Source organism: Strix aluco, chromosome 3 (genome assembly GCF_031877795.1).
Source record: "Strix aluco isolate bStrAlu1 chromosome 3, bStrAlu1.hap1, whole genome shotgun sequence".
Taxonomy (NCBI): Eukaryota; Metazoa; Chordata; class Aves; order Strigiformes; family Strigidae; genus Strix; species Strix aluco.
The window spans coordinates 81,333,043-81,355,528 of NC_133933.1; the positions used below are offsets into that span (position 1 = coordinate 81,333,043).

The window sequence follows — 22,486 nt, forward strand, 5'->3', positions numbered from 1 at the left end:
AGCATGCCAGACAGACAACTTTTATAGTTCAGCTGCTGTTTATCAGCCTAGGAGGAGCTGTGTACCCTCATAAAAAGGGGGAAGAATAATCTGGTAAAACATTATTTCAATCTACTAAGCTTTAGATATGCATCTTTAATCTACCTAGTTGTAGTAGTCCTAGAAACTGTGTCTGTTTTCGTGTCCTTGCCAAAGCATGAATAATCTCAAGATCTCAACTTCTTATAGCTCCCTAAATTAAGCTTTGTACTTCTGCTACATAATAACTGCAGAAGGGAATGTTAAATGTGGACAAGTTTTGGGGAGAGAAACAACAAAACAACTTGTGGTTTAGAGGTGGGGTGAGCTGTAGAAATCTTAAAGGCAGAAATTACCAGCAGGATGTCTCTTGGGGGGGGAATCAGAGTCCCCTGGGTGATGAACCAAATAGTTCAAGGAACAGATAAAACTACTGGAGTTCTTGGAGCTTGGTGAGTTAAAGTCAGTCAACTGTGAGAACAGCTCAGGTGTAACAACTGAGTCTCGTAGCCTCTTGCAGCTCTGAGAAAAAAGATGCTGGGTCTTTCAGTGGGGATACACTGGGCTAGAAATGACCTGATTTGTAATGACTCACAGAATCTCTTGATTACTTGCAAGTCATTTGCCTATTAAAGCTGAAGACATGGCCAGTAAGAAAGGAGCATGTAAGAGCGAGCTAGAAATAGAAAAATAGCATTTCAAGGGTGGATAAGGTTCGAAGAACAGACAATAAGTATAATCTCTGAATACTGTAAAATGTTTAGTCTTAGCCAGCCTTGCAGTCCTAAAGACTACAAAAGGAAAGCTTCTATATATTGGTCTAAACTTATTTCCTGATGTGGCCAATTGTCAGCCCTCCATTTTCCTAAACAACTTGATTTTGTTATTCTTAGAAAGGTATCGGGTACAATGCCGTTCTGAAGGGCTGGTCCCTTTTGACACATACAGCAAGAATTTAAATTGTACAAAGTTCGTACAAATAAACAATACAGTTTATCCTCCTCCCTAGTATTATGTACTAATTCTAATAATAGAGTGAGTTTTGTGAAGACTGACAAATCAGATTAAGGTTAAATCAAGAAGAATGCTTTGAAATACTGACCATTTTTTCTTGACTTGCATGCTAGGATGATATATTCTATTTAATTTAAATTCTTTCATCACTGTAATGAATGGTTGATTGCTGTGCCTCCCATATTGTTATCATGATAATGATTTTTGCTCTTTTAGAAATAACAAATGTATAATAAAGGAATAGAAGAGATTAGGAAATACATTTGAATTTTGTTATGAAAAGGATTGTGGCTGTGTACAACAAGGAACAAGAGGAATCCACAGGGAAATGTGCAGAGTGGCCAGTGTGGGACTGCTTAGTCATTGCTGAAACACCTGGTGACTTCATTAGGGCACCAGATTAGGTGGAGCTGCTCCAGCTGTTCCGGTTGAAGAGATTCTTGCCCCCATGCTTTTATTGCTCCTGATTTGCTAGGAGTTACATCCCCTGAGATCTGTTTATTGCTAATAATGCCTAACCTCTGTCTGTCAAAATGAGCTAAAAACAACCAATAAACCCCAAAACAATCACCCCCCACCCCCCCACCCCAAAATAGTCCTCCAGTGGCTTACTGTAAGCAGTAGAGTGCTGTTCGAAGCAGCTGGGTGGGCAGGTCTTAGAAGAGAGAGCCATTGCCCCCGGGGGGGGGGGGGGGGGGGGGGGGGGCAGTGACACCCGGGTTAGTGCAGTAACCTCGTCAGCTAGCGTAGCTGCAGATGGGAGACACCAGGCATCTGTGGCTGTTGGCTGTCTCCGGGGGTTCAAAGACACTGGGATGCGAATGCTGGTATTTACATCCATTCTGCTAAGCTTGCTACATCTTGCCGCAGCTGGCGCTACCTTATGAAACCACAAGAGAGAAATCTAGTCCTAAGAACAATCAGGTAGCTCAGAGCCCCGAAGAATTATCTGTTTTTACTTGTAAATGTTCCTGGGAAAGAATTGTCTGATCATCTTCCGAGATACTAATTTGATGTCCAGGGCATTGCAATAACAGGCATTTCGAGTGCTCCTGCTTGGATAGCTTTTCTATGGAAAGAATTTAAGATCTTGGTTTGCCAGTTCTCCGGAGTCATCTGTTTGTGCTGAACTTGACTCAAAAAAGTCGCCCTATTGGACTGAAATGGAACTATTGCAAGTTAGAGAGGCTAAGTGCAGGCATATGTGTTTGCAGGATCAGGCTTTTGACATTGTAACAGATTGGTCTACTTTTAGCTTCACCAGGACATTTCTTTAACTGTAGCAATAAGGAAAATTTGCATTTCTGATGACTTAAGATGTTACATGCCAGATGTTACATGCCATCCTTTTATGTAAGCAGCTTCTATGGAAGTCCTTGCTATGAAATAGTATGTTTCCATGCTTTAGGTGGTGTTTGCTTTAGGTGACTTCATGTCTATCTATCATAGAGCTTTCTGTGTGAAAGGAAACTTGATATCTATCAATATTTTCATGTTAAACATTTATTGTTGGTTTTTTCCCTTATGAGCATTTCACTAGATCTCTGTTTACTTGCATCGATACATGGTCAAACATGCTGTTGTGTGTCCCCAGGGGAACACTTGACTTATGCAAACTGTACCATAGATCTGTCCCCATGTCCCCCAGCTGCACAGGGTTCTGCACTCGTTAGTACCCAAACGAGCTTTGTGCCGGTGTAAACCATATTCCCTCATGAAATTGCTCATGTAGCTTGTCTTACTAGCCTCCAAATGGAATTCATTTCAGTCTACAATTGCATGCTAATTTATAGATGAGCATGTGGCTCAGTTTTGCGCATTCTTCAATTTGTAGGAGTTGCACTTTGGAAATACTTGTGTGAGGGCTGGGGTGGAGAAAGCACTTGCAGCAGACTGGGGTGATGAGATTCTGCTAAGGCAGTCATATACCTGGGGCCTGAGCAGAACTTGTGTACTCAGGCCATATGGGAGAGCTTTTAAGACCATTATTACTTGTTTGCTTCAGCTGTGCAACTTCCTCTTCCCCTTTGTACATGCTTTTTCTGACATGCTGTCACTGCCTTCATCTATCCTGATACAGAAAGCAAAGAACGTGGTATAATTTGCTACCTTCTGCTAGTTGAGTCAGTTGTTTAATGAGAGAGAATTTCCCTTGGACGATGTCAGAGAAAAATCTGTATCTGCCAAGGCTCTTTGTATAGGAACAAGTGTTAACATAAACAGGCTTCCTCACAAATATCCAGGCAGGGCAATTGACCACAGTGGGGGAAAAACACTTCAGGGAACTGAGGGAGTGTTGGCTCTTTTTTGTTTTGGTATTTTTTTTTTTTTTCTTCCAAGGGTGTTAACAAATTCATGGAATTCACCTTTCATCTGACATCCAGGAAGACTTCTTATGGCGAGGCATCTTCTTGCATTTCAGCTTTCAGGTAATTACTCTTTTTCAACAGTTTTTCTGAGCACAAGCTCTTCCTTTGCCCGTGTTGAAAGTGAAGCCCATTCCTTCTCTTTCTCTTATGTTTTGGCCTGAAGTAAGGAAGTAGCCAGTGGGAATTAAAGAGTGTTCTTCATTAGTTTATTTTATTAGCTCACAAAATGCAACCTTCCTTGCCAGTATTACATTTGTCGTCTTTTTCCATGCTTCTGTTGAGCATTTTATGAAGTGCAAGTAGGTACAAAGCACACTTCATTTCTTCTGGAGAAACTTAGAGCTTAAAGCCAAGGCCCCAAGTAAGGGGCTGTGGTACCTGGGCATCACTGGGTAATTTAAGCTTATAACTGTTGCTAAGCCTTCAGAAGCAGAGTATCCCTTGGCTCTCCAGAGTTAATTGCATAGCCCAGAGAGGTGGTGGTATTTGGAAAGTGGAGAGGAAAGGAAGCCTTTAAAACTTCAGTATTAGAAATGTGCAGAACTGCTGCCATGAGACATGTTGCCACGTTTCCCTGACAGCACTGCCCTCAGTGTTTTCTGCATTTTGCTGCAAGATTCGGACACCCATAACAGGAACAGCCTGTGAACAGTTTTTTAGTGTTCAGTTTTACATTTAACAGAAGTGTAAAGTTCAGTGTCATGGAATTTCCCTGCTTGGTTGTTAGATAGCTTGGTAGGGCTCAAAACAAGCAGCCTGCATTGTAGGCAGCCTTCATCCCCCAGATGAGTATGTTCAGGGGTTCAGAGCTCTCCTGGCCTCCTCCCATCAAAACCGCAATAGAAGTTCTCCTCTTGGGGTCTGTCATATTTTTATTTTCATGAAAAATATTTGAAAGAAAATGATCTAACAGAATTTAGCTTTCTAAATCTTAGATTGCTGTGGAAGACAAAAAAAAAAAAAAAAAAGTGGGCCAGCTCAGGGACTTGCTTCTCTTGAAATAATTGATGCCATGAAATCCCAAACCAAAAGAGGTGGGAGATGTAAGGCATCTGGCAGAGTTTACAGCCCTGGGGGGTCGAGGAGAAGTACAGCCTGCTGCAAACAAAGGCTGAGTGTTTTGCTGATGTGATTGCAAAACATATGTTTGCCCGGGACTGTTATGATCTTGGGAATAGGCAGGAGGCCAAATTTCTGCAGCAGCATACTTAGCCACACAAATATCTACAAAATGTTAACCTCCTGCGATTTCTCAGTTTAAAAGCCATAATTACTTTGTTGCTTAAAGAGAAGGTAGAAACTCTTGCATAAGGAAGAGGAGAGAGGAAGAAAAGGTGTTGTCCAAAGAGCTTCTCCCGGCCGGGGAGGAGAGTGGAGCAGGGGAGACCGCGGGGAGAGGGGGCGCCCTTGCGCCTCCGCCGGGCCGGCGGCAGCACGGAGGAGGGGGGGGGGCGGGCTGGACTGGGGGGCTCTGGGGCGGCTCCGGGCCGGGGCTTCCCCCGCGGCAGCAGCTGCTGCCTCTTGTTCCCCTGTCCGGGACGCATTTATTGGCATTCCCGGGGGCTGGCAGGCACCGGGGAGAGGCGGCGAGCAGCTGTCCCCCGGCCGCCGCTCCGCCCGGGAGGGCAGCGCTCCGCCCGCGGGGCGGGAGGGAGGGAGGGAGAGGCCGTGAGGGAGGAGGCCGGGCCGCGGGGAGGGCCCGCCCCGGCGGCGCTGGGCGGTGCGGCAGAGCGGCGGCGGGGCGGTGAGGGGAGCGCAGCCGGCCCCGGCCCCGCGGCGCTGGCATGAGGGTGGCGAGACCGGGCCCCCGGCACCAGGTACCCCGCGGGTGGCGAGGGGCTGGGGCCGAGGGGGTGCCCCCGCAGGGCTGAGCCTCCCCAGGGCCGTTGGTCTTGCTCGCCCGGCGCATCCCCAGGGAGAAATCCCTGCCGAAGGTGGGGCGGGGGCCCGGGCGGCCCCTCTGCGCCGAGCGTGTCCCGGCTCAGCTGCGGGGCCGGGCAAGCGGGAGCGGTGCTGCCTCGCGGGCTCCTCGCTCGACCCCTAAAGATGTTGTTCAGAGCTGCCGGAGGGTTAAGCGGGGATTTGCAGGTCCTGTCTGGCTCCCTTCTACGGGATACCCAGCGACTGCCCACGGTGACAGTGCAGACGCTGTCGTGAGCCTCCCCACTGCCACCTGGTCCCAGAAGGGCTGCGGACCGCTTGTGTGTGGTGGGGAGGTGTCTCTGCTGGGTTTTTAGGCTCATCCAGGTAGTTTTTTGCTTCGGAATTGCCCGGTGTTTCTTTCGTTCTTGCACGGACTTGGATTATCCTTTTGAAACAGTGAGGCTGGTCTTGTGTTTCTGACAGAGGAGAGCTTGCTGTAATTGTAAACAAATGCAAGTCAATAGCATTGTTTTGGACAGGAATTAAAACACTGCTTTGGATCTCTTTTGTAAGTTTCTTAGTGTCACCACGTTAAGATTTTTGTTTTAAATGAAATTGTTAAATCCTCAAAGTGCTGCAGGGTTGCCACTGAAACTATTTTGTATTTTTCTGGTACCTCTTGGATACAAATTGCTTTGCTTTGACATAATCCAGCAGTACAGTCTACATAATGCAAACTGTAACCGTCACGTTTGAACTTGTTTCCTTCAGTGTCACTGATTTATTGGTGTTTAAACAGTGCTTACAGCATGGAAATCGCAGACATTCCTTCCAAGTCCTTTGCCCTTTAATACTTTTGTTTCATTATATACATTACAGAATTGGCATATAGAAGAGCTAGGCACTAATGCTTGAAAATCAGCCTCTTGGTTTCAGTGAGCTCATATCAAAAGTAAATTGGGTTGTGGTCTCTAGGCAGTTGTGTCACAAAACCACTTCAGGAAGATCTATTACTGCTGAAGAAGAATAGGTACTTAGGTGTCTTGAGACTACTCCAGTTGGACCTGCTTTTACTGCTCTGTCCTAGAAGATGACCAGAGAAGAGGTGTTAGAGTTTGAGGCTGAGAAGTCTGGGCTTTGCTTTTATTCCTGCCGTTGTGAACAGAGTGTGTGACCTTGGGCACACACTACCTTGCCTTGATTTCTGTCTTGAATCAAGTCACATAAACTAGTTGGGGATGTTTTTAAAATCAGATATTTCAAAGGACTTTGAGACATTCAGAGAAAGTACACTTACCGATATTTAAGTATTTAAATTCATATAATAATAATGTATTCTCTATGAAATAGAAACAGTTCAACGTTTGCTGTGCTTTAATTCCAATGAAGAGTAGTAGGTCTGTGGAACAAAGTGCTTTGTAGCAGAGGGGGAGTACTTGTTCTCACTTCCTCAAATCCATGCAAGTGCAGACATGTCTAGTGCTTCAGTTGAATGACAGTCTGAGATACCCAGAAAATGGAACCAGTGCAAAAATGTACATGAGCGTTTCTGAGATAATTTTTCTGTCATTTTAACCTGAATCATGGTTTGTTTGAGAAAACCACAACAATTGCAGCTACTTCTGGGTTAGGTAAATTAATAAAATAGGAAAAACTGCCAGTTCTGCTGGTGTAGGATTTGTAGGAATTTTTTTTTTTTTAATGTTTGTAGGAAGAGAATCTTATTTAATCACTAGTCTTTGTTTCTTAATCCCTTCATTTCTAAAGCTACCCATCTGATAAGGAAACTACAGTAGCTACTGCATTTAGCAGAACTGAAAATATGACTTCTAAGCTGTGTACGTATCAGTGTGGTGATAAAAACTTGTCCTGTGAGGCCAGTTGTGCCAGTCATTGTCGTTAAGATCCTAAACAAGGAAACTCCAAATTCGAAGCCTGTCAGTGTCACCACCAGTGAGGTTTTGCTGTCGGTGACCTTTAAAGGGGAAGTAGGAACCAGACACAGTGAATGAAGCAGCAGCAGTACCACCAGACCTCTTAGTAAGTGCCAAAGTGCCCCTTGGAAATGCAGCGTGAGCTTCTTGGACACTTAGATGCTTTGGGACATTTTATCCTATAAGCATATAAAGCTCTAAATGGGTATTTTTAATGTCAGCTTCAAATGCATTCCATAGTATACTAAGCTGAATTTTCAGCACTAGCGCATGACGGGGGGTGAATTCTACTAGGAGATTGTGTTGCAGAGTTTACTAGGAGATTGTGTTGCAGGCTCATGGTGCCTTTCTTAGCCATAAGCTTGGGTAGGAATGCAGTTAAGATTATGTAAAATGATCACTGGTTATCTAGGAAAATGTTACCTCCAAGAAAAGGTCACCTCAAACTCATTTCCCTTCTCAGGTTCCTTCCTTTAGATTGTTTTCTAGCGCATTACTGTATGTGATTTTCATATAATTTTGTTAGAATGTAGCAGCATTTAGTGCTTAATCAGGACACAGATGATTCAGATGAAGATGTAAGTTCAAATGTAGTTTTGAAGTAAATCGATATTTTCACTTTGCCTGTGGCTTGTCTATGATAAAATGTTCTTTTTGCCATTTAGAGGAGGCTTAACTAAGTATGTAAATAAGTCCCCCTGGGAGGTGTAACATTTGATATTGGTACTGACTGTACTTGAGGGGAGCAAAATGACTCACTGTGCTAACACCAGGGAAGCAGTCTGAAGATTGTGGTTCAGAGCTAGTGCTCAGCTCATGAATCCTAAATGACTGAAAATTAGCAGTTTGGTAAGAGTCCCCATACTCATCTGACAAAGTGATAACTGAGTTTTGGGAGAGGTTTTGTGATAAGAGGCAGAGCTCCAGCTGCCAGGAGCGAGTAGTGGGGGAGGAACAGGGGTCTGAAAAAATTATTTGAGGCACACTATGGAGCAAGAGCTGTAGCTAAAGTTAGGTAGCTGTTCCTGTTCTAGAGGCCCTGCGTCTCTGCTTGTAACTTAACTCTGCTTTAGTATTTCTAGATACAATTTCTGATCTTGGTTGTCTGTTTAGAAGTGACCTTTTTCTTCACTTACATTTTAAAGAGGTTCAGAACCAAAGCAGATGATGTCCTCTTACTAGCAGAGGTGATGCGTGTTGTACTTTAAGTATTTAAAATTTCTTTAAGCATTTGCAGTTCAATTTTCCCTCTCAAGCTTTTACTTAAATTTGATAGGAATGCTGGTTTTGTCAAGTCACTTAAAGTCACCTAAAAGTGGACTTGACTGACAGAGTCTTAAGATACAGAAAAGCCATAAGTAGAGTGAGCTGATACATGTCTGCGATTTTAGAGTGGCCTCCTCTGAGCATATATGTGCATGCAATACAGACTTTTGGTCTGGTTGTCATTGTGGAGTTGGATGTACTAAGTGGGCCAGGCTGGTGAGAGAGAACGCTAACTGGGAAGTATATAATTAAGTTTGCAGACTTGTCTCATTATCTCTTCTGTCTCAGCTCTGAAGAGCTGTTTCTTGCTGTACATTTGCATAAAATGTATTTCCTGGCTGAGAGGTCTCTGAAAAGGCACATCAGGTTAGGCCATCAGCCTGTGACTTGAGAGATCTCAGCTCAAGCCACCAGTCTTCTCTAGCAGCCTCTGTTAGACATGTAGCTTTTCTGTTTCTCAGGTTTCTTCCTAAACAGGAGAAAATACACTTGCCCTACCTCACAGGAATGTGGCATGAATTAAATACATGAGATGAGGTGTTCAGATATGGCAGTGATGAGAGAATGTAGACTCAGAAATGGTAGGTATCTCGTGAACGTAGTTCCCATGGAAATAATAATAGCATCTGTACAGAAATACAAGTTACATGATCTAAGGGGAAAGAGGAGGCTTTTCTGTGATTTCTGAGGTCATCTCTGCCAGAATAGCGATAACAGCCTTTCTGTGGCTAAAGTCTTGCTTCTCTGTCAAGGTATATCTGGAAGGTGAGCAGGGGGGAGTGGGTTGCCACCTGGCAAGGCCCACCTCCCTCCATTAGCTGTGAGCTTCTGGGTGTTGAAGGTGAAATCTGTTTCACCCTTGGTGCTCAGCTTTGCAGCTGTCTGAGTTTTATGTTCTGGCTTTGAAGATGGAGTGCCTCTGATGCATTATTATGATGATGATGATGTATTATTTGCACCTAAAGCCTCAGTTGTGGTTGGCTTTCTGCTGAGCTTGGAGCTGTATTCAGCTGCAGAGTTTCTAGACTGAATGGAAGTGGTGTGGCAAGGTTAACAAATAGGAGGAAAGAAGCTGGGAGAAGTTTGATGCAGAAAATACGGCACTAAGTAGGTCACTGGTGTGCAAGTCGGTGGTCTGGAATCACATGAAAGTTGCTTATACTTTTGTAATAACCAAAATCAATATGGTTGCTTGCAACTGCTGCTTGTCCTAGCCCTGGCTGCTTCACCGTGCTTGTCACTGCTCCAGGTGAGGTGCTGCTTTAGGAGGAAGATGCAGGAGAGAGACCTGGTGGTGTGGCTAGTCAGGATGCAGGTCTTGCCTTTGAGAGGAAAGCTGGAGAGCTGTGCTCCTTGAGTGTATTTGGAAGATGGAAGCTTAGTGAAGGGCGTCATGGAGCATAGAAATACATTCAAAACAAAGGAAAGATACTCTAGGACTGTTTTGAAAATTATTACTGTGTTGTCTCTATAGTATTTGAAATGTTGGGATACTGGGAGCACCCAGAGATGCCTGCTATTTCTCAAGTACTAGGAGAACTTGATTAAATGCTGCTTCTGTAAAAGAGAGAAAACCAGTTTTTAAAATGTCTGCCATGGCTCATAACTGAAGAATAACAATTTTCAGAAGATTTCTAATGGGTCAGAATTTATACAACTCTCATGACTGTGGTAACCATGCACCTTAAGGCAACAACCTTATCTCTGTTCTCAGCACCTTCTGGAAGAAACATATTTACCCCTATTTTGCAAATGGGAAACTGAGGCTTATCTTCACAAATGCTTTGCAACATCTCTGTCAGAACAGAGACTGGAACGCAGGCTTTGCAAGTACTAGGCTGGTGCCATGATTATGGGGGGGATGCTTTCTCTCCTGAGGGAAAACAAAGCAATTTACTCAATCCTCCAAAAAACTCTTAAGTTGCTTTGCAGAGAGGGTTTGTTTACTTAAGTAATGTAATCTGTTACATGCAGTGTCATCATAGCAGTTTGACCTCTGTATGCTTTAAAAAAATGTGGAGTGTATTGATACTGATGTGTTTTAGATTGTGAGGCAAAATATATTATCAGCCTGCTGATCTCAGGTTCTTAAATCTTGGGGGGGGGGGTTTTCTTCCTGTAACTGTTCTGGGAAAGGGGAAGACTGAAACATAGTTGTTCAAGAATTAAACTTCAAGGTATTTCTCTTGGAGTACTTGAGACAACGGCAGACATCTGCTAAGTTAAATGATGCGTACAGACTTTTTTCCCTTGCTGTCATTTAGGTGTAAGATGTTTCTCTAATTTGCTAGTGTAGTTGTAGCTGAGATAAGAACCTGTGCTAGAGCTTTGAGGAGAGAGGGTGTTTTTAAGATAGAAATTCCATCCTACAAGAGACACCGCTAGACTTGGCTGACAGGCAAAATTCGTGAATGTTGTGACCCTCAGCAGGAAAAAGCTACATCACATACTCTACTGTCCCAGGGAAAATGTGAAAAGACTGGTAGTAAGAGCTGCCCTTTGATCTTGCTTTATCCAAATCAGACTTCAGAAATGAAGGCATCTGACTTAGAATTTACGGAAGCTGTCAAGAGTCTGATGGGCTTTGGTAGTTCTGACTTAAACCTGCGCTGATTGTTTCCGGCTCTCTGAACTGGTTTCTAATCTTAGGGGAAAGTTCAGGGAACGGTAACTGATTAATAAAATTGCTTCTTGTACAGTGAACTTGTGCAAATAGAAACCTCAGCTAAAGACAGAAAAAGTGCAATAGTGAGTGTGACCAGTAGTGCTCGTTTATAACAGCCTTTAGCTATGTGGGGAAAATGTAGCAAAGTTTAAAAACTGCGCTGGGCAGGCAGCTTTTAGGGGCTTCATTTGCTCATGAGGCTTAAAACAGCTGAAGGTGCCCCTCTGCTCTGTGTGGCTTGACCTGGCTCAGTGCATGGTATTTATTCATCTAAACCCAGTTGAGAACCCAGGTGGGGTTGGTATCATTAGAAAATAGTGGTTTGGGCTATGGAACAGAGGCAATGGATGTGTTTTAAAAGATGACCAGGGGAGAAGGAGCCCGGACCATTAGTTGATATACAGCCCAGCGTTTAGCACTCAGCTCCATCCCCAGCTTTAATCCCAGGCCTCCCCCCATCTGTAAGGGCATGGTGCCATCAGCTGCCCGGTTGGGAGCTGCTTCGGGTGGCAGGGCTCACACCTTTCCTGGGGAAGGCTGGGGAGTAATCCCCTCGGGAGAGCTGTTTTGCAGGGAGTGCTGTGCACATGGAGTGAGCCTCTGTAGCGATGGGGAAGTGGGCACATGTGAATGTGTGAGGCGAGGCGGTGTCCTGCTTTGGTACCTTCCCCATGGCCCCTGCTGTGCCTTCTCTGAGGGCTGCTGCATGCTAAATGTAGAAGCTGCCCTTGAACCCATGGCTCCCACCCTTCCAAAGGGAATGGTTTAGCGGGCAGGACACAAATGCACCAAAGTCTTTTATGCAGTTTGCTCCTTGGCTGCACAAAGGGCCCCGGGGTGCCATAGGCCTGGCAGAAAGCTTCATCGAGCTGAGGGAGAGGGCAAGTAGGGAACTGCTGGAGGAGTATGCAGCCTCCCTTACCTGCAAGGCAGCATGTCTGCAGAGGTGTGTGCAAGGATGTGGCTCCTGCTGCTCTGATTGAGCAAAATTCCCTTCCTCCCTCCCAGTGTGAATAGCTTTTTATCCTATCTTGAAAAGAAAGCAGACGCAAATGTAGATCAGGTACTTTCAGCAGTTTAAGAGCTCTTTGAGGTTGGGAAAAAGAAATCTGATTAGGGTTACAGCTGTTTCATTTCCTGACAGATGCACAGTGTTATGTGCTGGCGTACTGCGGATGTACACACACACACACATCAGTCTCGTTTTGTATCAGTGGCATAACCACACAGCAGCCGGCTATGTACTGAACTCCTTGTCCTGGACACCCTGCCAAAATATGCTTTATGCAGAATTTTCTGTGAACCAGGTTGTAGTGTGCGTGTGCATATAAATTTGTGTGTGTTTTCTTCGGTTGGCAGGGCCTTTGTTGTGGAACTTTTTGTTGCTGGAGTGGGGCAGTACACTGTAAACAAGTGTGGCTAATTATAAAGCACTTGTATAAAATGATTTGCATTTGTACAAATGGTACTAGTAAAAGTACTCATGTGAGAGTACCATGAGTACCCAAATAAGCCCAGCTCTGAATAGAGAACTCTTTTCTTTCTTGCAACCACAGCTAAAAAGCTGTTTATAACTAAATGCTGAGATGGTGTAATTTTCTTTTCTAGGAACTTGGAATAAGAATTCCTAGACCACTGGGACACGGACCAAGCAGATTCATCCCCGAGAAGGAGGTGTGGTAGTGTTTTCAAGTACACAGTGAACTCTATGCTTTTAAGGAACACCAGTTTAGAAGTAACCCACATTTGGTTTCAGGACAGCTGCTGAGCGGCAGAACATTTTCAGTCGCGATCACATTCAGTCCCGGTGAGACTTTGGCTGCAGTTCTAGTGTACAGAAGCAGCAGGAGCCCTGGGGAGCTTTGGAATAGTTATGACCCCTCCTGTACTGCTATCTAGCATAAGAGAAACACAATACTGTTTTCTTTAAGAGCGTCTGTTTCCTTGTGAACATCCGGATGTAATTTCCGACTGGTCCACAAGGCACCTGCCCCCCTGCTCTGGGGCTGCTTTTTCTTGAGCTGCCTCTACCATTTGGAATAATCCGAGAAGCTTCAGAGTGCTGTGGCTGAGCATTTCTGGTGCTTCTCTCCTGGTCATCTGGTAAGAGAATTTGGAGCAGAGGAAAAGTTAGTAATAGGCCTGTGGTTTTCTAGGAATTTTAGAGCCTTAAGTTTCAATTTCCTTTTATTTTTCTCATCATCTTAGCTAGCTTTTTACTTCTTTCCCTCTTTTTTTCCTTAGTAAAGATGATTATTCAACTAGCTTTTTGTTGTTATAATAAACTAAGATCAATTTGGGGCATTCAAAAAAATGAGGGTGAGACACTTAAAAATAAGAAGTCGGTGTTGTACAAGAGAAAGCGTAAAGCCAAAAATCTCCTTTTGCTGATACAACCGCTTGTGATCTCCTAAATGAGAGGTATTAAAGGGATTTTATGTGCCCTGCCTTATGTGCACTGATTTAATGCCATTAATAGATTTATAATGTAATTCCTTCCACCGGGGCCTCTGGCTGCTGCGGTAATATATTTATTTACTCTTCTATTGGTAGTTTTTAGACAATCTTGCTACTTACTCTTTCTGTTCTATCAGACGATTCAAGTGGGAAACGAAGACGCCATGATGCACACGCTGTTTGCAGATTCTTTCGCTACGCTGGGCCGACTGGACAATGTTACCTTGGTGATGGTTTTCCACCCACAGTATCTTGAAAGCTTTCTAAAAACTCAGCACTATCTCCTGCAAATGGATGGTCCACTCCCACTTCATTACCGACACTACATCGGCATAATGGTATGCTGGATCATAAAGCAGCGAGCAGAAACAGCCACTTTGGCAACAATCTCTGGTCTTGTTTAATAGCAGTTGTTACTGTGTTTTGCAGTTTCTAGTTGGAAAGGCATTTCATCGGGAGCTAAGGGGAGAAGCAGTGTAGGTTTGTTTGTGTGTGGTTTCATAAGACCAATACTTTATGTTCATAGTTTCAGTAGGACTGTGAGAAAGAGGGGGGAAAAATCTGCTGTAAAAATAAGACAATTGTTTATTTTTGGTTTCCTTAGTATCTCAGAAACTGTTCTTCAGGAAAGCTTGTTTCTGTGTGTGTGTGTTCTGTCGAATTCACCTCCCTCTAACTCAATAGTCCGTCCCATCATCCATTTCTGAATCTCTAAATTCTAAGCAAGTTTTCTGCCAGAAGTGGTTGATTTCATAATTTCCAATCCAGGTCAATGATCTTTGCTTGCTGAAGTTGAATTAAAGTTTTGGGCCGTGTCTTAATTTGATGGGGAAAGTATTACTGTTTGAATAAATGATACTGGGTCTGTTCTTTGCTGAAAAGCTGCCCTTAGTCTCCCATGCTATATGCATTCTGACACCTACTTTTGGTTTTGCTGGTAAAGATTCACCTAGAGGTAGCCTTGCTTTTTCCCCACTGGAGAATACTGTGCAGTGTGGATTACTTGCTTCAGGCCATACAATAAATCTGTGCCTGTACTTCTCCCTGGATACAGGCATGTTGCACCCGTAGCCAGCATGGATGAATGAGGAGTGTTTATGTTGTGAGACCAATAATCAAAACAGGCTGATGCGTTAATCTCAATTTTTGTTACTTCACCCTTTGATCACTGGAAGTCTTATTCTTGAATATTTTGAGGAAATGATGGCTTAGGGTATTTGTCATAAAGCACTAACTTACTGTAATTGTTTTCTGTATCACAACTGTGTTTTGCTTCCTAGGCTGCAGCGCGCCATCAGTGCTCTTACCTTGTTAACCTCCATGTGAATGACTTCCTTCATGTCGGTGGGGACCCTAAATGGTTGAATGGTCTGGAAAATGCACCTCAAAAACTGCAGAATTTAGGAGAACTGAACAAAATGTTGGCTCACCGACCCTGGCTTATCACCAAGGAACATATCGAGGTAAATCTTTCACGGAGTAATGTGAATGTACCCTTATTTTTCAGTAACGCAATCACGGATTCTTAGGGTTAGGAACCAGACAGGGTGAAAGCTGTTCTGTGTTACTTTCATTTCAGTGTTATATCGCTGTGATGCTGCATGATGCAATATCATTTGTGTCCTTGTAAAACTAACAGGATCAAAACTGGTCTTAAATGGCTAACAAATTTAACTTACAACTCGTGTTTCAGAGTTGTCGTGTCAGAATTCTGCTGGTGCAATGACGATGTGCTCAGATGTGCGCTTCCTTAAATTGTGTGCTTTGGGTAGCCAGAACCCCGAGCGTTTCGGAGATGCTGCAGGCAGAACACCAATCACCACATTTTTGTCTCAATTGCTGCTGGTTCACATGCTTAGTTTTCAGGCTGAGTTGGAGGGAGCAGGCTGGATGAACAGCCCAGGGGAGCGGTGGTGGCAAAAGCCAGCCAGCACTGCAGCACCGATGTGCAGCGCGGGCAGCTCTCATGGCAGGGCCATGTCTGCCCCAGGCCAGGCAGTGGCTGCTGGAGCAACCCCGCTGCTCTCCTCTTTACCCTTAGCAAGGAGGAAGTGGGTGCTGGGACTTTGTGGGTGCTGCCTGCAAGGTGGAGAGGCGGCGGCAGGTCCTGCTGGGAGGCAGGACGCTGGGCTGTGGGGGAGGGCGCACGCTCTGCCAGAAGGCCCCAAACCTCCCACACTTTCCTGCCCGAAGGGGAAGTTGGGGTTTGAAGCTTCTTCTCAAATGCAGAGCATTCCACCCACAGGGACAAGATGGAGGGAGCCCAGCCCCCATGCTAGGTTTTTACACAGCTGATCCGCAAGGAGTTGCCGGAGTTTTCTGAGGCTGTAAAGACCAGTTGAAGAAACATGTGACTGTTGTGGTTGTGAGGTGTGAGATTTCAATGCAAGTTGGTCTGGCCTCGATACAAACCATATGGTGCAAAATAGAAACCCCACCGAATTCAGTAGCTGAGGGCCAGAGAGGGGAGAGAAGTCGTCTCCTGTGTGGCTTAACCACACGAGTCTGTGGCCGGCAGGTCACCTGGGTACAGGACACTGAGCACGCTAATGGCAGCAGAGAGTTAGGAAGCAGTTGTGGATGTTGGAAAAATCATTTTATCTGGTAACGGAATGTGTTGATAAACTACGTTAAGGTGGGATAATTTGAATGGCTTTAAAGTTAATACTTTTGTCTTGCATTATTTTGAAAGCAACTTTTGAAGACTGAAGAGAACAGCTGGTCCCTGGCAGAGCTGATCCACGCGGTCGTTCTCCTTACACACTACCACTCCCTTGCTTCTTTCACGTTTGGTTGTGGCATCAGCCCGGAGATCGACTGTGAAGGGGGTCACACCTTCAGGCCCCCTTCCGTCAGCAACTACTGCATATGTGATATTACAAATGGTTACCACGGGGTGGATGAAATTCATGCCAGCCCAACTGGAAGTATTCCAGTAAGTATCTGAACAAACAATCTCTTCCAATAGTAGTAGTTTCTTTGTAAACTTAATACATCGAGGGTGCTCATCTCTATTCATTCAGTGAGAGTGGGATTGATGAGCCTAACCAGTCGAAAAAACACATTTAGGAGAAGCTGAAATGACACTGGTAAGCTGGGGGAAGCTACCAAAGGGAGAGACAAAGATACTGTCTCTCAGTTGTCTATTTTTTTGATCTCTTGTCCTACAGGCAAACTGAGATAACTCCTGGCCTCATCTAGTTCATGATACATGCCCTGAGCAGCAGTGGCCAGGAGTGCTTTTTTTCATGGGTGCAATGGAAAATTGGCTTGTCCTTTGATTCCAGTCTTTGACTTTGTTGCCTTGAGTTGTTTGTGATACGTCACACAACAGATCATTCACAGTTTTCTGACTCTGCCTCCAAAACAGTGTTTTCTGCCTGCAGTGGTTCTGCTCACTGATCTGTGCTTGGTTCCACTTAGTGAAAAGCATGATGTGGACTAAGTGCTGGTTTAAGAATAGTGATAACGGGGTAGTTTCAGTGGAGGTTCCTTGCCTGTGAGACTTTACAGCAATGGTGTGGGTGGCTTTTAAATTTTGCTTGATGAAGCTTGCTGGCTCTCTGAAGGAGCAAACTGCAAAAGGCAGAGAGGAAGGGGGCAAAACTGTATAAATTGAAGATAAATTTATTTTGATTTGCGCTCATGGATTTTTACAAGACCAGATATTGAATTAATAGTGTGTTGTGGTGTTAAAACAGCTCCTGTGAAATAAGATTATCTTGCACTAGCTTTCCTTTGAGGCTTCATTAAATATGCATTTACATTCACTCTTCCTTTTTCCTTCAATATGTTTCTTCTGAGCAGAGAAGGGGAAAAATACAGTTGGGTAGTAAATTGTGGTTACTTCCTCTATCAGAATTTCTGTTACATCTCCTTGTTTTTCAGTTGTTAAACGTTTAAAGTAAGAAAGAGAAATTACTTTAATTTTAGTGTGAGAACCACTTGTTCCAAAAAGCTGTGATTCTTAAAATATGCTACAAATACCAGGGATCTAACTGAGAGAAGATGGTGACTAAATGTGAACCGTTGGGTCAGTACAAATTTCTTTCAAGAACTGTTTTGCTCGAAAAATCAGTGTTTAAAGATGTAAATGAAGGACATAAGTTGCGTTTAAATTTTCTGGCTTGATTTCTGCCATCATTGTCAGTTCTTGTTATATGGAAATGAAATGTTTTTCTCTCCTTTTCAAGTCTACAGAGTCTGTCTGTGAAGTTGAAGCTCTTATGGAGAAAATGAAGCAGCTACAGGAGTGCAGAGATGAAGAAGAAGCCAGCCAAGAAGAGATGGCTACACGTTTTGAAAGAGAGAAGAGAGAAAGCATGTTCGTGTGTTCTTCAGGTAGAACAGATGTAGTGTGTATATATATTTATTTAGACTTTTCCAAATCACTTGAAGAAATGCTTACTATCTCTAAAGGAAAAAAAGTGTTATTAGATGTCTCAAAAAAACGTTTCTATGAAGGGATCAAGATTAGGGGTGCCTTGTTTTCTTCCAGCCACACTTAAAAGCAAAGTAGGGCCGAGATTTGTGGCTTCTCTCAAACACACCGTAACGCTCACTGACCTGTATTATGTTTAATACAAATTTCCAACAGAAATGGAATCTCCCTCTTAAGAGATTCAAACATTTCACAAGAGATTTAAGCATCTCACAAGATGTTGCTAAAAGAAGTCCTTAACACACTTAGCTATTCAAGTGTATGAAACATTAGTTTTCAGATGACTGAGAGACAGTACTTAACCTGTTACAAGTTTGGGGTTGAAGTGGGCTTTTCAACAGTTTCCTCTAAAATAAACTTGGCATGGAAGTCTTAGAGGTCTCTCTTTTTAATAAGCTCTGTTCCAAAACAATTTTCCCTTGACATTTTTACAGACCCCCTTGAGTTAGGAGCAAAGTGTCCCCTAGACTGATGAGACAGGGTGAAGACTAGGACACAAAGGGAGAAAGAGATGTTCATCTATAAGAAAGAATCTGAGTGTTTTTCATGGAGTTGCCTCAAAAGCATAGTTGCAGTCACACTCAACTGCATCAAAGAATTTAAATGCATTCACTGGTAGTCCAGTGAAACTGTGTCTTTATTTAAAAAGCTCAGGGACTCCCATTCTTCTGCAAGAGTTCTGCTAGTACACTTTCAATTTGTTCTTACTGAAATTGTGTGAAATTCTGTTTGAAATTAACAGAAGATGAAGAATCGGCACCAACAAGAGACGTGTCTCGTCACTTTGAGGATACCAGCTATGGTTACAAAGACTTCTCCAGACATGGAATGCATGTGCCCACCTTTCGTGTTCAGGTAACGAGGACAGGGCTGCTATCAGGAGGTTTAGTGTGCAGTTGGTTTGTTGTGCCAAATACCAAACCTGGAAATTGCTGTGCTGTAACTTACTGCCCCACGGATGAGAAGGCTTAAAGCAAGCAAATGATCAGCCCCCACCCTGCCACCCTTCCCCCTCTGGATTATCTGCCCCGAGAGAAATTACATTAAAGCACTAGGTCTTCACAAGTTCATTTCTGAAGTGCTCCATTCTGTATTTTTATTTTAAGGATTATTCCTGGGAAGACCACGGTTATTCCTTGGTTAATCGTCTTTACCCAGATGTGGGACAACTACTTGATGAGAAGTTTCATATTGCTTATAATCTGACTTACAACACAATGGCCATGCACAAAGATGTGGATACCTCAATGCTAAGACGAGCTATTTGGAACTATATTCATTGTATGTTTGGAATAAGGTCAGTTCTGCTACTTTTGTTCTAAACGCATCAGGCTTATTAGCGTTGGCTTCTTTTTTTTTCTCCTTTCTCAGATTGAAGGAAAGCTATTTGTTAAGCAACATGCATGTATTATTAAACATTTTTGTTTATGGAGGAGGGCCAGTAGTGGTACAAATTACACACTAATTTATTTTGCCATATGAGCTTAGAAACAATGAAAGTGAAATAACTGGTTCTTGAAAATGAAAGTGTTTTTCTTTCAATTCTGAACAGATACGATGATTATGATTATGGTGAAATTAATCAGTTGTTGGACCGCAGCTTTAAAGTTTATATCAAGACTGTGGTTTGCACTCCTGAAAAGACCACAAAAAGAATGTATGATAGCTTCTGGAGGCAGTTTGAACACTCTGAGAAGGTACAGTTCGCACGTGCTCTGAGGGCCATGGGCCGTAGCTCCGTTTGCCGCGCTAACAGCCGCAGCTACCCGCTAGCCTTGAAGCTTTACCTGACGTTCCTGGGATACTGCTCACATTCAGTGAATTCACTAGGAGGTGGTATAGCGCTTCCCAGGCTGAAATAATTTTGCATTTCCTACTGCATGGTTGCTAGCTAACAGCTGCTCCGGCCTGTGCGAGCTCTGAACTGCACGGGGAGCTTGGACACGTAGCCGGGACAGCTTCACCTCCACTGCAGCCTTCTGCTCCGCTGTCGGCTGGTGCTGCCTGTGGCCCAGCGCCGCAGGGAAGTGGTGCGAGATCCAGAGGAGCTCGCTTGCTGGCCAGCGTCTTCGCAGTCCTACGGTCGTTTTCAGTGCAAATGGCCCCAAAGCAGTTGCTCTTGTTAAAGCCTAAGGTCCTGCTGCTGTGTTATAGTCTGAATTGTACCTCCCAGTAATATTTCTTGCTGTTGCCTCTTGGATGTCTACTCCAAGTTCACATCCTCCAGTTCTTCTTTGGAAAAATATTTCTAGGCCTCGCTTAAAATGAATGCTGATACACTGCTGAAACATAAATGTGCCTTAATCAGTGGTCCTATCATTTCTTGCTAAACTCCTTGTGAAAATAGTCACCCAGTTATAATGAGGGTACTATAACTACAGTGATTTAAGGTGTTCAAGTAAAATACTACATGTGTTTGTTTTGGTTAGACTAACTGATAGAGATGAGTTTTTCAAGCACACAAATCCTTCTTTAAAGCCCCAAACTCTGCATCTGCATAGCCATCAAAATCGAAGGGTCATACATGTCTGTGTCCCTCAATGCAGTCACCATCCATCCTCATGGAAGTCACATGACTGAAACCACACACAGCTGTTACATGCCAGAACAAAGTCACAGCCAACCTCCTGTCAGTGAGAGCGTAACTTTTTACCCCTTCCTGACATGGGTTCTGATCTCATCCTCAAAGAAATAAAGACATTGAGGAGATGAGCTGGGGAATTCAAATTCTTACTTCCAGTAGCTATTCAACACCCCTCCCTCAATAAAGACAGTAGTTTTATGGCATGTTACAATTTTTCCTGTGCTTCACCTCAGCGAACCACTCTGTGTTCTTCAGGTGATCATTACCTGTGTGTTTCTCTCTCTGTCCCACAGGGGCAAATGACCTTAACACCTCTTCCTTTGCTAGCAACTCCCTCTGCTCCGCAGGTACCAACCACCCTTTTGCTTTTAATTGATTAACTTAAGCTAAATTTGAACAGTTATTTTTGAAGCTGTGCATAGTCTGCTGCTGAAAAAGGGCTTGTGTGCTTGAAGGCTTGTCTGGTTTTTTTGAGCTAAACCAGGGGGTCTACTAAAAGGACGGCTGCCTCTTCCCTCTGAGCCTGCCTGGGACCCACTGCTGCACTGTGCTGCAGTCCTGCAAGCAGCGTTTGGTCCATCTTCCCCCCCCGTCAGCAAGCTTTGTAGAGACAAATGATTATCTGGGTAGCTGAGAAGCGCTCCCCCGCTGCTACTGCAGACACCAATACAAAAACCACAGCCCCACAGACTTCCTTTCACTGGAGTACATCGTTGTGAGCATGCCGTTAAAGTGTAACTTCTTTTCTTTCCCAAAGGTGCATGTAAATTTGCTTCTGGTAGAAGCTCGGATGCAAGCCGAACTACTTTATGCTCTGAGAGCTATTACTCGCTATATGACCTGATGTCTCCGGCTGCCTGTCGACGTCGGAATGTTCTGCAGCTGCAGTATGGCAGAGGAAGATACGAAGCCTCAGGACCAACGGTAGCTATAAGTTAAGATGCCCATTGTGCCATAACTCCTTTAGTTTCAGCTATTTCCGTGTTTGGAATATCACTGCTGCCACTCGGCAGTGAACGCTTGGCAGTTGAAAAGACAGGGTTGTGCAGAAGTGCTGCCTGCTCGTGGTATTTTGGCTTTAGGCAGCCCGGGACACACTCTGAACTTGTGGCAATATAGCAAATGATAGGTATATAGATCTTGTGTTAAGGCAAATACTACGGGAGTTGGAGCGTGACAAGAAGTGGGACTTGATGACATTTGCTTTCCCTATGAGAATAATTTTAGAAAATCTCGATGCTGCTATTTGTGCTGGTGGAGTGAACAGACACAGGCTGTTCCAGTTAAGCTAAAAGCGAAAGTGAGCACTGCTATTGTCTGAGCCTTTATTGTGTGTGGTTTCAAAAAAGCCTTGTTATTTAGATTTCTTTTTTAATGAGAGCTAAACCTCTTCTGTCCACACTGATAATTTGAAAGATAGCAGTCAGTTTTCTCAAATAGTTTAGCCTTACAATGCTACAGGACATATGTTGAGCATTATTTGGTGAGCTCCAAAGTGCAATGGTCTTCCTATGGAAAGAAGGGGACTGGAGTCCTCAGAGTTTTTTAGAGATCTAACTATGTGTCGAGTAGCTTCTTGTCCTGTTTTCCAAGGGTGAACCAAGGAGGAGCTAGGACAAGGTGTGGGAATGTTGTTCTAGACTGCCAAACAGTCCTACTGTATTACATGCCCAACGCTGGTCTTACTGACTTTTGCAGTTGCTTAAATAACTAGGCTAAAAACCATCTATTTTTAGTAAATCAAAACATGATTAAAATGCTGATGTTTAATATACAGTGGTTTTGGAGAACACATGAATACTTTTGTATGAGTGTGAATTGCTTTTTAAATTTGTCAGTATTACTGGTATTTTTTAAATAAAGGTAACAACTTTT

General features: G+C 43.8%; 1 protein-coding gene across 4 annotated transcripts in view; it reads left to right on the forward strand.

The window, feature by feature from the left end:
* SESN1 (sestrin 1) overlaps positions 1-22,486 on the forward strand; it is an 84,398-nt gene extending 61,912 nt beyond the window's left edge. The window contains exons 1-10 of one of the 4 annotated variants that reach the window (XM_074819382.1): positions 5,087-5,218; positions 12,738-12,803; positions 13,724-13,924; positions 14,867-15,049; positions 16,279-16,521; positions 17,780-17,927; positions 18,770-18,882; positions 19,134-19,324; positions 19,580-19,724; positions 21,369-22,486. In XM_074819382.1, coding sequence (XP_074675483.1) covers positions 5,186-5,218; positions 12,738-12,803; positions 13,724-13,924; positions 14,867-15,049; positions 16,279-16,521; positions 17,780-17,927; positions 18,770-18,882; positions 19,134-19,324; positions 19,580-19,724; positions 21,369-21,455 — 1,410 coding nt within the window. In that variant the 5' untranslated portion in view covers positions 5,087-5,185 and the 3' untranslated portion in view covers positions 21,456-22,486. Of the gene's footprint in view, positions 1-5,086; positions 5,219-12,737; positions 12,804-12,868; positions 12,937-12,959; positions 13,233-13,723; positions 13,925-14,866; positions 15,050-16,278; positions 16,522-17,779; positions 17,928-18,769; positions 18,883-19,133; positions 19,325-19,579; positions 19,725-21,368 lie in introns of those variants that run through there. The other 3 variants (XM_074819381.1, XM_074819384.1, XM_074819383.1) reach the window with 3 other exon arrangements.